The following is a 14781-nucleotide window of genomic DNA, read 5'->3' as shown; positions in this document are numbered from 1 at the left end:
TTGAGTGTTTGGTAAACTATATTTTCAAATATGATGTGAGTGCAAAAACAGTATCAAAGTATTTGGTAAATGTTAATCTAAAAATGCTGTGACTGTGTATAATTACTAAAATAGACATGATGCTGAAAGTGCATTTCACTTATTTGTTTGGTAAAAATAAAATATTTTTTTTTACTTGTTTTTGAAATTTTTGACTACAAGTTTTTATTAGCATTAATTTTTCTAAGAACAACATTATTAAATAAGTATGCCTATTATATTTTTAGGTATATTATAATTTTAATTGTATAAATAAAATATCATAATTAATTATCACAATATAAAATATGACTAACAATGAACATATTTTTTAATTTAAAATAAACAAATAAAAATTATATAAATCAATGAGGGTATTATGGGTAAAATAAAATATTCATTATTGCTGTGAGTCACTGCAACTTTCAAAAGCACCTAAAAACCTGTTTTCTGTTTTTGCTGTGGAAATTGAGAATTGTGGGGAAAAATAGTTTTTTATTTTTTTACCAAACACCAAAATTGTTGTAGGTGATTCAGAATTGTCATCCATAGCAGCTTTTGGATCCTCCACCGCAATCCCAAAGGAGCCTAATATAATGCATACTTAATTGGTCAGATTATGTTAGTTAGCACTGACTACTGTGCGATGGATTTGGCCCCCCAAATGTAAATTAAGGATCAAGACCTAAATTTGGGCTCATAATGCTTTGGACTCAGTTTGTGCTAACTTGTGATGGCCCAATAGAAATTCAAACCAGCCCAATAGGTGCGAAATTTAAACGACTCCAATATGGCTTAAGATTCAGTAAATTTTGACACAATGACTTGAACTATATACCCTTTTAATTCAGGAAACATCAATTTAACCACCACATACTCCAGGGTATCTGTTAAAATGATAAAATAAAAAACAATATATATATATATATATTAATGAGAGGCCGAGCTTAATTTGGTTCTCTTGAGCACTTGTTATTAATTATTTAACTTTGTAAATGAAGAACAAAAATTGATATAAAAAGATGTATGTGATGCTACGCAATTAGCTAGTGTTAGGAAGAGGACACCTGATACATGCAAAACAGAACTTTTATGCTAAATATGAAGGGAGTAGTGAATCAATATTCAATACAACAAATTCATGTAGGTTTTAAGAAGTGTTGTTGTTGTTCCTTGTTTTGCTGAGAAAAGGAGAGAAAGAAGAGGCAAAGAGAGAGAAAGAACCCCGCGGCCATGATGAGCACCTTCCACCCTCTAATACCGCACTTGTTGCTGTCGCCGCCTCTCGTTGCTGCTGCAAGCGTGCGATCATCCTCTACTTTCTCTTCTTCTTTAACTAGAGGAACTGCAAAATTAAGGACATGAATTAATGTGGATGGATATGAAGTTGTACGTTTCTCACCACCCAACAAACAAGTTGTCGGGTTAAATACCCAGGAATAAAACATGGGCTCTGACATTATGTTTGTTACAGCTCTTATGGGCTTTTAAGGATAGGTTGACTCATCCTAAAAAGCAGTCATATATCTTGACAAAATGAATGTTTAAGGGTTCTATGACATCAAATTTAATGCCTTACGAGAGAAACTTACCTATCCCTTATTTACACAACAAATGAGATTCACACATATTCATATGACTAAGATACAAACATAGTCATATAATAATCACATGACCATGTGTGTGTTTCACATATTGTATACAACAAAAGAAAAGATAAGTTTTAGCCATGCGTTACCAAACAACACACCTGTTTCTTGATCAGAATCCCTAATGAATACACCGAATGGACTTGTCAGCATCCCAATATTGTCCACTTTCACAGGTGTCCACCAGAGCAAGAATGTTTTTGGCATCACCTCATATGCTGACAAATCTCCACCAATGACAAATGGATTACAAAGATCCTCCGTGGTATTATTGTCTTCTTGCGCGCGCACGATTAACTCGATGCCCCACTCCTTCAGCTTAAGCCAATCAGCTGGCATAAATACAGAAACAACCACCTCATCTCCACCTTCCAATTGATTTTCCAAGTTCCAATGGCTTAACCATAACATGTCTTCTCCTACATCTGGAACACCGTAGCATATTGGGCCATAGATCCACTTCACACCCTTGCTCTTATTTTTTACTTTAATCAGTATGGGAGATTCAAGCTCTAACAACCCCAATTCACTGCAAGAGTTTGCAGAGACAACGAAGACATTCAAGCCTCGGATTTTGCGATTAGGCACAACAAAAGATATGGAGGTCGACTCTCTACTTTTATGGCTGAATCGACCTGGAACTTCATCTCCAGGAAGGAATGTGCTGAATATGCCATATTCATACAGTCCCTATATAATAATAGGCCATGGAAATCATAATACTTATCAACTCTTTCATATTGTATGTTTATATGGTTAATTGAGAGAGGGAGGGAAATGTACCTGGATGGGTCGTGGACTTTTTTTCTCAGCCCAATTCATACCCCACTGTAGTTGCATGGTTGACAAGGATTCCAAGTTGCACAAGCCCAACAAGTTCATCAATTCTACATCAACTTTTCCAATGGGTTCATACTTGAATCGGTGTCCAAACTCAACTAGGTTGGGGCTTTCCCAAAATATGGTTTCGGCCATTGATTCGGTCGAAATTGATTGAAAGGTTATTTTTTCCAATGATTTGCAACCATGAACATTCAAGTCGTGTATTTCTGGTAGCTCTTCAAGGGACTTGAGCCTTGTACAATGCACCAAAGTGAGTTGGCGGAGGCTTGCTATACCTTTGATGGAATCTGGTAGGCTACAAATTGGATTCTCACTTAGATTTAATCTCTGCAATGAGGATAGGTAACCAAAATCCACAGAAAAAGCATCATCCATAAGATTGCACCCTTTAAGACTCAGAGATATTAAAGAGCATGGTAAAGAAGTCCATGAAAGACATAAACTTCTTCCTGGCAATGAGTTCATCTCCACACTGGTACTGAGCAATTGATTCAATGGAATTCCATCGGCTTCAAACGCTTTTAGAGATTCCATGTTCTTCATCATCTCCATTGGAAACTCATGAAGATTTGAGCAACCAGATATGATAAGTGTTTCAAGTGATTTTAGCAAAACCATATTCTTTGGAAGCATTCTAAGATTTCTGCAATTTTCCATATTCAAGTAGACAAGCCTATTTAGTTTTCCAATAGATTCATGGACATCAATCAGGCTTGTACAATATACAAGAATCAGTTTCTCTAGATTGGGGCAAAGTGAGAAGTCACCGGTTTTGGTAAGCTCATCAGAATTGCTAAGATCAAGGATCTTCAATGATGGAAGAAACTGCGTGGAAAAAAGAAACAATATATATGGGGATCGAATTAATTCAAATGTAAACCTTAAAATAAATAGAAAAAGGCAAAGTAACATACTTTTGTTCCTTGCCAGACTTGCTTCAGCTTGCTATATTGCATTTCAAGAAAAACTAGGCTTTCCAAAGGAAAATCAATAGGTATAGAATCCAGAGGAAATTCCAACCAACATAACCATCTTAATCCTGAAGGAAATTCTGAATAACATCCATTGAGCTGTACGTGACTAAGTTGGAGTAGTCTTAGTTTGCGCATCCTGGAAAATGCATTGGTTTCCAAGACGATATCATTTGAATTTATTCGGATGTCTGCAAGGTATATAAGCACGCGCGTGTTCAGGACAAGACCTTCAACTTTTTCGGTACCCTAATGAAAAAAACATACGGATAAGTTTCACAGAAAGATCAAAACATACATATATATAAACATACAAAGCATGTTTCTTACATTTTTTTCTTTCAATACTTTGAAAGAATCCTTATGATTCCATAATCTACTACGTTCTCCAAGCTCCTCTGATTCTAGGCAAACAATACCTCTTCCCATGTCGCGAATCATGTCATGCATCTCCATCTTTCCATGTGCATCAATTCTCACTAAACATCTATCAATGAGATTTTGAATACCAATAATTGTAAACAAATCACACCCATCTAGTATCCTAACAATGTAATCTTTGTCTTTTCCAACGAAGAAACACGCAATGTGGAGGAATAATTTTTTGTCGTGCTCATCTTGTAAAGAGTCATAGCTTATTCTAAGTTTATTCATGATTTGACTGTCTTGAATAGCTTCCAGTCTCTTTAAAGCACTTTGCCATGCTTCTATACTCTCCCCCATTAGAGAAGAACCAAGAAGTTGAAGGGCTAGTGGAAGTCCTCCAATGTGGTGAACTACCTTTTCTGAAAGGTCCTTGTAACCGTCAATCGGATGGTCCTTTCCAAAAGCATGCCAACAGAAGAGCTCCAATGATTCATTGTAATTCAAGATTTTAACCTCATGCACCTTAGTAACTTGGGGAGCCTTTGACAACCTTGCCCGCCTAGTTGTTATTATGATTTTACTTCCTGGATAAAACTGGTGTTGCATTCTAAGTACTGCATCTAATTGTTCCATATTATCCACATCATCTAGAACCACAAGAACCCTTTTAGAGCTTATGGCATCACCAATCCTTCTCATTCCCTCACTAACACTCTGTATTTTTATTTTCCCCCTATTCAAAATATTAGAAAGAAGTTGTTCTTGTATTTGAACTAATCCATTAGGTTGTTCTGAAGTATCTCTAATATTCGCAAGGAAACTCATTGCTTCATATTCTCTCAAGTTTGAATCGTAAAGAAATTTTGCAAGAGTTGTCTTCCCTATTCCAGGCATCCCATAAATTACAAGTATGCCAACATTAGTACTTGATCTATCTTGTAACCATAAATTTATGTTTTTGGCTTGAGAATGGATTCCAAACATTTTTGGGACGACACTTAAGGGTGTACGACTTAGTTTGCCTTGAATGACTTTGATAATCTTTTTAACAAACTTTGCCTCGTACCTAAAAATATTCAAAATAAAAGATAAATATTCAAACATATATATCATACCTTAATATAATTGCAACATAAAGTCTCATGTAACAGGAAAAATGTAAAATGAAGGTACCAACAATATTGGGATGAATGCCGAAAGAATTACATGCATTTATATAGTTCAAACCATGCTGACAGCTTGAAAGAAAGAGTAGTAGCACAAAATATATAAAAATTTAACCAAATAGTGTACTACATTGTTTTTTTTAAATATGAAAATGAAATGGCTAGTTCGCTATTATTAAACAAATGACGACTACCTCTCCTCTGTGTTCAAAAGAGGAGTCATGGTCCTCTCCTCTGCTCTTCTCTATTCGGTGGTGTCTCTGTTTCATGTTGGCGAAGGGAGAAAAGAGACGGAGAGAGGGTAGGAGAGGCAGATTTGTCTTTTTAGTTTTCTAAATGTAAAGTTTTGGAGAAATTTTTAACACCATGTCACATGCTAATTATAGCATAAGTCACAAACAATTTACAATTATAACTCGATCAACAATAATAAGACTATTTTGTATATGTGGAGTACTAGTGTGGACTTAATGTTGACTCTAGAACGAGATATAATTAATAGAGAATTAGAAAAATGAGTAGTAGGAATGAATTAATTAATTACCCATCGACTTCGTTTTGTAAGACCATCCCTGCAAGATCTGCAACTTGAGTAAGTGCCGCCCTCCAATCTTTGATCTTCTCCTTGGATTGAGTTTTTTGGTGTCTAGAAAAAGCTTTTGCAAAACTTCCTGTCTGCTTTCTCACATGGGTTGGATCTACGTCATAGAAAACTGGCAAAACGACATGGTCGTTGTTGGAGGTACTCTTGCGTTGAAGGATCATGAGAACCTCATCAAGGCACCATTTGGAAGACGCGTAATCTTTGGAGAACACAATAACAGAAGATCGTGAGTGTTGGATGGCTTTCTGTAGTTCGGGATTAAGATGTCCTCCTCTCTCAATTTCATCGTCATCTCGGAAGGTGCGAAAGCCGTGGTCCACAAAGGCCGTATAGAGGTGGTCAGTAAAGTTCTTGCGAGTGTCTTCACCTCTGAAACTCAAGAACACGTCGTAAATGCATCCATGATGATGATGATGATGATGATGATGATGTTGTGAAGGACAAGTACTACTAGAAGAGGAGGTTTGCTGAGCTGCTCTCACTAACGCCATGGATGAACAACCAAATCAATCACTACCCATATTCTAAAGGCATGCAATAATGGCAGCTAGCTAACTAGAGTCTGTCGGTTCTTTATTAAAAGGTAAAGCAGAGACGTGTTCGACTTTGGATTCTCTGGTTGAAGTATGACACTATGACCACTTGCTGTTGCTTATTTGGTCTATATTTTTATCTTTTAGTAATTAATTAATTAATGTGATAAGTAAGATTTTACACTCATTATTATTTTTTTCTTAACAGGCTTTTTATTATTTTATTCACTTAAATTTTGATTCATTTTTTATTTTATTATTTAATAAATGTTTTAACTCGATATGACACTTTAGTTTTTAAAAAATTTTAATATCAAACTTACCGTTACATTTTGTTAAATTTTTTGTCAAAAAATAATCACATGCGACGACTCACATAACCCCTTTTTAAAAGACATTTTAATCTTTTTGGGTACCCAACGAAATTTTTTTAAGATTCTTCTATTCATACCTTCAAAATATACTTTCCACACCTAATAATTTCTAATTTTACCCAAAAGTCAAATTGTTTAAAAAAAAAAAAAAGAACACCACAGCCCCTCCCTCCACTACCACCGAGGGTCCTCGCTCCGACCACCTCATTCCCCCTGCCCTCCTCCCGACCAGCCCCCTGAAAATCCACCTCTTATTTTATCTTTTCTGCAAAAAACCTATAAAAGGAAAGTATAATCATGATCACCATCTTAATCTTGATCTGCCCAGCAACAAAGAAAGAAAGAGAGACAAAGAAAGAAACTGATGGAAGGAAATATTTTTGGGTTTTAGGAAAATTGACTTTAATTTCGTCATCATCTTTAGTATGAAATCTGAAAATGATTGAGGGGAGTGGACTGGGGAAGCTAAAGACCAAGAGAGAGAGAGAGAGAGAGACCGAGCCAAGGGAATGGTTGCATTGAGCAATGTCCAGGAGAGCTGCTTCATACCCAATTGCTTTTGAGTGGAAATCTGTGGGTGATAAAGAAATCGGAAAGAGGGTCTAAGAGAGGTTTAAAAATGAGATGGCCAAAAAAAAAAGTTAGAACTTTGTGAATGGAAGATGGGGTTTTGGTGGAGATTAAGTTGTTGGGTTTGGGTGGTGGAGTAGAGGGTGGAGGTGGTGGCCGTTGGGTGGGTGGGCTGGGTGGTGGTGGAGGTTTATTTTTGTTTTTTGTCTTTCAAAAATAATAATAGATATATATATATTATAATTACATACAATTTAGGAATGTTATAAAGTTTTTTTAAAATAAAAAGACATGTGTAAATTTTTTATTGGTTCAAGTCATGTGGGTTGTTTCAGTTTATTTTCTGATTGATAGTAGAAAACTAACAGGAAAAAGACAAACATGCCTTTACTTTTAACAGAAAATATTAACATAATATAACATAGGTTTGATTTTGAAATCTTTTTAAAATTAAGGTGCTATATCGAGTTAAAAAATTTATTAAATAATGAAATAAAGAACGTTTTAAAATTCAAGTGGGTAAATTGTTAAAAAACTTTCTTAATATTATCATATGTGATATGTATACATTTATAATCAAGCAAGGATAGTATGTATGTATAAACTACATTTAATATCACACTTGTATGTATTTTGCTACACAGATCAATCTTCTATTATAGCTAGTGTTGTGCATATATAAAATATATATTATTAGTTTCCTTCATCTTTTAAGCATAGAATTATCTATGCTACCGTTAGATCTTATCAAATTGAATTTTGAAGAAATACTTCTTATCTAGCCAAAAAGGTCGGTGAACCCGAAATTGTCCCAGAACTGAATGATATAATAAGACAAACAAAAATCTGGTTTCAGACTAGCTTGGTCTGAATGGATCACAATCCTAGTTAGTAGTTGTGGGATTCAAAATAATCACATAGACAAAACATAATAAAGTAAGCCAATGTAAATTAGGATAAACCATTTTTTAGCCAGAAAAAGCTATGCTGAACCAGTTGGGCTTGACAAGGGATGAGGTTAGTCAAGCCCGAGACCAAAAACCACTCATATTGACATATGATTATTTGCTGATGAGGATAGAACGTGAAAATTCTACTACAATGGCTTGATCCCACCAGAATCTCCACTAATGCCATGATTAAAGGGTAAGGGAAGTAGAGAGGGGAGGTGAGGGATGGGTGGAGATAGAGAAATTAAGGCACAACAAGCCTATAAATACCTATATTATGAACAACCAAGGTAAGCAATGGATACCACTTGACTGAGTTACTACTTGAGGAAATTCTCATTTGGACATCGAAGTATTTTTAGCAGGTACACCCCCCTCCGCTCTCGTAGACGACGATTGAAGATAGAAGCTGACTTCTCAAAATCATCAGGAAATATCATTGTTGGTAAATTGTGTAATCCAAGAAATTTGGGTTTACATTAACTTAATTCATACTGCATATGTACATGTGTTGCTTAGTTGCACTCTCGCACGAATTCATGGATACACTCATATAGATTAGAGAACCACCAAGCCTCCTCTAATATCCAAATTAACCAAAAAATCAGAACAACGTAAAGCATGCTTAGAATGGAATGGGTCACTTTGTTACCACTCCTTTTCTGCCAATGACAAGCGCACTAGCGGAACTGAACCATAAGGCTTCTAGCTAGCATCTTCAAGAAAAATGCCATCAGCTCCCCAATATGAAGAATAATACTGCTGTTAAAATTGCAATTACAGTTGCAGTAGTTAATTGCAGCTGCAATTGCAGTTGGAATCAGGAGCTTCAATCGATTGGTGGTGTTTTTTGTCTTGGCCAGAAGGTAAAGTCAACAATACTTATCCTTTTAAGTAACATAATCAGTGATTTGTTACTTATAGTTAGCAGGGTTACACTTGAAACGATTATTTATGCCTGTTGTATCGCAACTATCATATGAGCATTATTATTATTTTTTTGGTATAAAGGCGGGCCTTAGGCCTGGAAAAAGAAAAGACTAAACAAGAATAGTCCTAGAAACAGCTACACTAGCAGCATCAGAGACCAAAACGTCCAGCACAGAAGGAGGGGAGTCAAACACATGGAAACCCAAGGCAAGCTCCAAACAAAGATGGGCAAGAGAGTCAGCTGCTTGATTTTGTTCTCTATAAATGTGAGATAAGGAACATTCCCAATCACGACCGACAACATCTCTGCAAGCAGTCACCAAATTATATAGAGGATGGACATTTTTTATTTTATTTTGAGTCCTATTGAAAATGTCCATCATATGAGCATTATTCAATATTCAGATAGCTTCTTTTTTTTTTTCGTTTTTGCTTTCATAAAAGATAAAGCTAAACGACCCTAATGGTTCGTGCTCATGCTTGGCCATTCCTGTGTCTGGGTTTAAATAGGCCCTATATGCAGCCCACCCAGCTCCACATCTATTCCCCCACACAGCCCATTTATTCCTTAGGCTTACATAATCCATTTACTACTTAGCCTTACATAGCCCATTTACTCTTTAGCCTTATTAATTTCGAGTTTTTATTAATATATAAAATAGTTTGAAACTCCAGCCTACCTAAGTTTTAAATCCTTGTTCATTTTGAAGTTCAATAGCAATACATACAGAGTTCTAGATATACAATTATACACTTCCGTATCTGATGTCACATATTCAATCTAAAAAATGTATAATACATCTACATGGTGTTCATATATATATATATATATTTCATTATATATGGTTCGAAAGAATGAGACACCACATAGCTAGTGAGTAGTGACGGTGACCCAGTTTTAAACAATGCTCCAGGACCACACCATCGGTACAAGGACCACAAGTTTTTATATATACAGTACCCCTCAATTATATGCACATAATAATACCAATAAAAGCTAACAAAGACATCACTTTCAGATTTTATTATCGATCCACAGTGATATCATTTCTTTGTTTTTAATTACTTATTTGATTATAATTCCTATGATCACGATCAAAATGATAAACCCGAATTCAAAATTTGAGAAAGGACCCTCTATTTTCTGTCTTTTGCATGGAGCAAAATTGGAAAATAAGATTCCTCTCAATTCCTAGTAATCCAATCTCAATCCCAAATCGATCACTGGTTGACGGTTGTTAATTATATGGTTCATTCATACCTCTTAGGTAGGAGTGATGTTAGAGACACACTAAAACAAATCTCTTTGAACCTATTTATTTTTAATAATTAAAATGCTATATCATGTTACATGCCATATCATTATTGGTCTATTTTTAATAATTAGAAAAAGTTTAGCATTATTGCTGTATTATCACTATAAAGTTTAGAGTTGTGAATCCCATCCCTTACATTAATCCAATATTGCTCTATTATTAATCAAATCCATGGCCACTAATCCAAGTGAGATGGTGTATCATTACTTTTCATTAATCTTGATTTGCTTCATTGCTGCCTTGTTCCTCCACTTGTTCGTCAAAACCTACCTGAAACCCAAGGCTGCAGTACTTGAAGGCCCACCGAGCCCACCAGCCCTACCCATCATCGGGCACCTCCATCTCATCGGCTCCATCATACCCCAGTCCTTCCAAACTCTAGCTCGCCGCTACGGCCCTCTCCTGCAGCTCCGCCTCGGAGCTTCCACATGCATTGTGGTCTCCAACGCGGCCGTTGCAAATGAAATATTCAAAACACACGACCTCAATTTCTCCAACAGGCCCGAATTCGGCTCCTCCGAGCACTTCATTTACAGAGGGTCTCGGTTTCTGTTGGCCGAGTATGGCGAGTACTGGCGGTTCATGAAGAAGCTTTGCATGAACAAGCTTCTGGCCACCCCGCAGCTGAACAAATCAATTGACATCCGCGAGGAGGAGGTGGAGAAGCTCATGGAGAGGGTAACGGAGAGCGCGAGGGAGGGGAAAACGTGCGATTTGAGCAGTGAGCTGACAACGCTGACGAACAACACGATATGCAGGATGGCGATGAGCTCGAGGTGCTCGGGAAGTGAGAACCAGGCCGAGGAGATCAAGGAGCTGATTGAGGAGTGCATGAAGCTGGGAGCGAAGTTGAGTGTGGGTGATGTGTTGGGGCCTCTCAAGATGTTTGATTTTTCGGGGACTGCGAACAAGCTTGCATCGGCACTGCGGCGGTTCGATGGGCTTGTGGAAGGAATCATGAAGGAACATGAAGAGGGTCGTGAAGGAAAGGGGGACTTGATGGATATATTGCTGGAGATATATAGAGACCCTGCTTCTCAAGTCAAGATATCAAGGACTGACATTAAGTCCTTCTTGCTCGTGAGATGTTTAATTATATATCTCTCTCTTTAATTCTCTATATATATAACATATGTCAAGATTGTGAATCTATAATTAAGATTGTAACAATTAATATAGGTTAGACAATATTTATTTGTTACTAGCTAACTGAATTGCTCAATAATTTTGGATCGATGTTCTTAATTAATTAGGACATATTCATGGCTGGGACCGATACATCATCAGCAGCCATGCAATGGGCCATGGGGGAGCTCCTCAATCATCCACAAGCTTTCAACAAGCTTAGGGAGGAGATCAACACAGTTGTAGGGGCTAAACGGCGGGTCCGAGAATCAGACATCCCAAATCTTCCTTATCTCCGAGCAGTCATCAAAGAAACCCTAAGACTTCACCCTTCCGGGCCCTTAATTATTAGACAATGTGGTGATCATGATTGCAAGGTGTATGGCTCTATTATTAAGGCCAGGGCACGCGTCCTAATCAATGCTTATGCCATCATGCGTGACCCGGAGATGTGGACGGATCCAGACCGGTTCATACCTGAGAGGTTTTTGGATAGCTCGGAGGAAAAAATTGGAGAACATCAAATGGAGTTGAAGGGCCAGAATTTCCGATACGTTCCGTTCGGAAGCGGGCGGAGAGGTTGTCCCGGTGCAAATCTTGCTATTTTGGTGATGCACCAGACGATTGCAGCCTTGGTCCAGTGCTTTGATTGGAAAGTCAAGGATGGAGAGAAGATTGATTTGAAACTAGGGTTAGGGTTTGCAGCAGAAATGGCAAAATCACTTGTGTTATACCCTAGCGTACATCTCAATCCTTATTAAGTCACCATAACATTTCAGATAAAACCGAGTTATGTATAAGGGGATGGTATAAATGGGGGCAAAGCTAGCTAGCCTAGCTCGGTTGCTCATTACACTAGTCTTTGTGATCTTTGTGCAGGTGTACATGTGGTGGGTTCTAAGTTTCGAAATTGGCACAGTAACTGTATTTTTATTTTGTACTTTATATTTTCTATTAAAATTGGAAAGAGATCCCATTAATTATGCGTACTAACCAAGGAGTAAAATTTCATTTTTTAGGGGTATGAAAATTTTAATACCATACCAAATTAATTTCGAAAAATTTCGGTGAAATTTTTCGAAATCCTCGAAATTTCGCCGAAATTTTCGATGTAGAGACCGGAGAGAGAGGGGAGGCAGAGCACCGTCGCCGGAGGGAGAGAAGAGATCGGAAAGGGAGTTGCAGAGGCGCGCCGTCATCGGAAGGAGAGAAGAAATCCGGGGAAGGAGAAGAGGAAGAGAATGAGATCGGGGGAGGGAGAGGGAAGAGAAAGATTAGAAAAGAGGAGAAAAACTGGAAGTGAAGGGAGAAGAAAAGAAAAACTGGAGAAAAAAAGAAAAACTGGAGAAAAAAAAAAAGAGGAAGACCACTTGCTTGAAGAAGACGAAGACCACTGGAAGACACGGGGAAGAAGAGGAAAAGGAAAGAAAAAAAAAGAAGAGAAAAGAAAGGAAAAGAAAAAAAAAGAAAAGAAAAGGAAAGAAAAAAAAATTTAGGGTCGATTGAGATTTGGAGTCTTTAGGCAATTGGAAAGAAAAAAAAAGATTTGAAATTTTATTTGGGGTTTGATTAGGCCATTTTGGTGTTTCGTTTAATTGTAAACATAAATTATGAAAAAGAAATTTATCCCCTCATCATGAAGTTTCATTCCCTTAATGTTTGGTTTTCCAATTTCGAGATCGAGAATTTGTGAAATTGAAATTTTAGATAAACCGCTGTCGCCACTGCTGTCATCGGGTTGGTTCTATTTTAACCCAATTCGGCTCAATTTAACTATCAAAGACCATTTCCAAGTCCCTTTGAGTAAGCTTGCTACTTCCCGTACGTTGCCACATTGGTGATTTATTCGTGTAATTTCATTATATAATTATTAATTAGTGAAGTATTATTTTAACACTATTGTCTACAACACGCATTATATTCATCACATATTATATGAAACCTACTACATAATTTGGTTTTTTCAATGTTTTTTTTATCAATGTAGTAGATAATATGTTAAATAAACATATGCTAAAGTTTCATTCAAAATTTCCGTATTTTAATAGCAATTTCTGTCGTTTTCGTCTAATTTTTGTCGAAATTTAAAAATCTTAGAAATTTCGATCGAAATTTCCTCGAAACCCGAAATTTTATTTCTTGGTACTAACAAATAATGAAAACAATTGCAAGGATCTAGATCATTAGTTGATTTATTTGTCAAATAATGAAAATAACGTTTTTCTTGATTTTTAATCTTATTTATGTATTATAAAACTAAAGTTATTTGAACTAGGGCTGCCCTTTGGTTTGGTTTTTACCGAACCGACCGACCGACTACCGATCGAATTTTTTTGGTTTGGTATACCGATTTTCACAATTCTAAAATCAGAAATCCGAAACCGAAAATATCCAAAAAAAGTTGGTTTGGTTTTGGTAAAAACCGAAAAAAGTTGGTAAACCGACCGATTACCGAAAGAAACCGAATCGATTATTATTGAAAAAACTAAAATATATACCAAAAAAACTGAAACAATTACCGAAATTTAGTTATATATGCTTATATAATACTATTATGTTAGTGATACAATAAATATTAAACTATTAATATCTTAAACAACTATAAAAAAATATAATTGTATAATGTTATCATATTAATATTATCAAAAGTGTGAGTTAAGATATAGAGTCATTCTCTAATAAAGTAAATGTTATTATTTTTATGAAAATAAAAATCTTATCTTTAGTTAAGTAATGCATATATATATAATATACAAAAATGCTCTAAAGTTAACTAGTTTGTAAGATAATACAATACTAACCATCATTTTGGGCCCACTATACAATGTAATCTTATAATCGAAACCGTTCATATTTTAGGTCTCTATTCAAAGATTAACCTTGCAAAAAATCAACCAAATCAGAAATCATTTAGCCATTCGATTATCATTACAATCATTTTATGTTTTATTGAAAAACTTGTGTTCGTCCATTTACATGAGCACAATTAGCTTACTAATAGTTGGCTAAATGATTTCTGATTTTGTTACTTTTTTTTTAGGATGATCTTTAAATGAGAGCCTATAAAATGAACGGTTCAGATCATGAAATTACATTGTCTAGTGGGCTCAAAATGATAGTTAACGTTATATTATCTTACTAACTGGTTAGCTCTAGAGCATTCCTCTATATATATACACTCATATTTATCGGTATATATACATACTAAATTAATAGGATATGTACTAATACATATTATTAAACTAATTATACTAGTATATATTATTACTAGGGTAAAATACTAGTATTATACTAAACTACCAATACTACTCGTGCAAATATATATTCATCAAGCATTATATTTTATGCATCATATTTGATTAAATT

General features: G+C 35.8%; 2 protein-coding genes across 2 annotated transcripts; one reads left to right on the top strand and one right to left on the bottom strand.

Moving 5' to 3' along the window:
- Window positions 1–1093: 1093 nt before the first annotated feature.
- Window positions 1094–6227, bottom strand: LOC147282346 (TMV resistance protein N-like). Its single transcript, XM_086247028.1, has 6 exons — window positions 5558–6227; window positions 3812–4913; window positions 3425–3730; window positions 2451–3335; window positions 1769–2357; window positions 1094–1363 (listed from the first exon to the last, which is right to left on the bottom strand). Exons 1-6 carry the CDS (start codon window positions 6106–6108, stop codon window positions 1158–1160), a joined length of 3639 nt encoding a protein of 1212 aa, XP_086103154.1. The 5' UTR covers window positions 6109–6227; the 3' UTR covers window positions 1094–1157.
- Window positions 6228–10461: 4234 nt separating this feature from the next.
- On the top strand, window positions 10462–12201 carry CYP712A1 (cytochrome P450, family 712, subfamily A, polypeptide 1). The gene is made up of 2 exons (XM_086247030.1): window positions 10462–11370; window positions 11544–12201. The coding sequence occupies exons 1-2, from the start codon at window positions 10462–10464 to the stop codon at window positions 12174–12176; spliced, it is 1542 nt and encodes a 513-aa protein (XP_086103156.1). The 3' UTR covers window positions 12177–12201.
- Window positions 12202–14781: the final 2580 nt, after the last annotated feature.

Source organism: Dryas octopetala, chromosome 6 (assembly GCF_963921425.1).
Source record: "Dryas octopetala chromosome 6, drDryOcto1.1, whole genome shotgun sequence".
NCBI lineage: Eukaryota > Viridiplantae > Streptophyta > Magnoliopsida > Rosales > Rosaceae > Dryas > Dryas octopetala.
The sequence above is the reverse complement of the archived record's forward strand: the minus strand, read 5'-3'. Positions and strand labels throughout refer to the sequence as shown.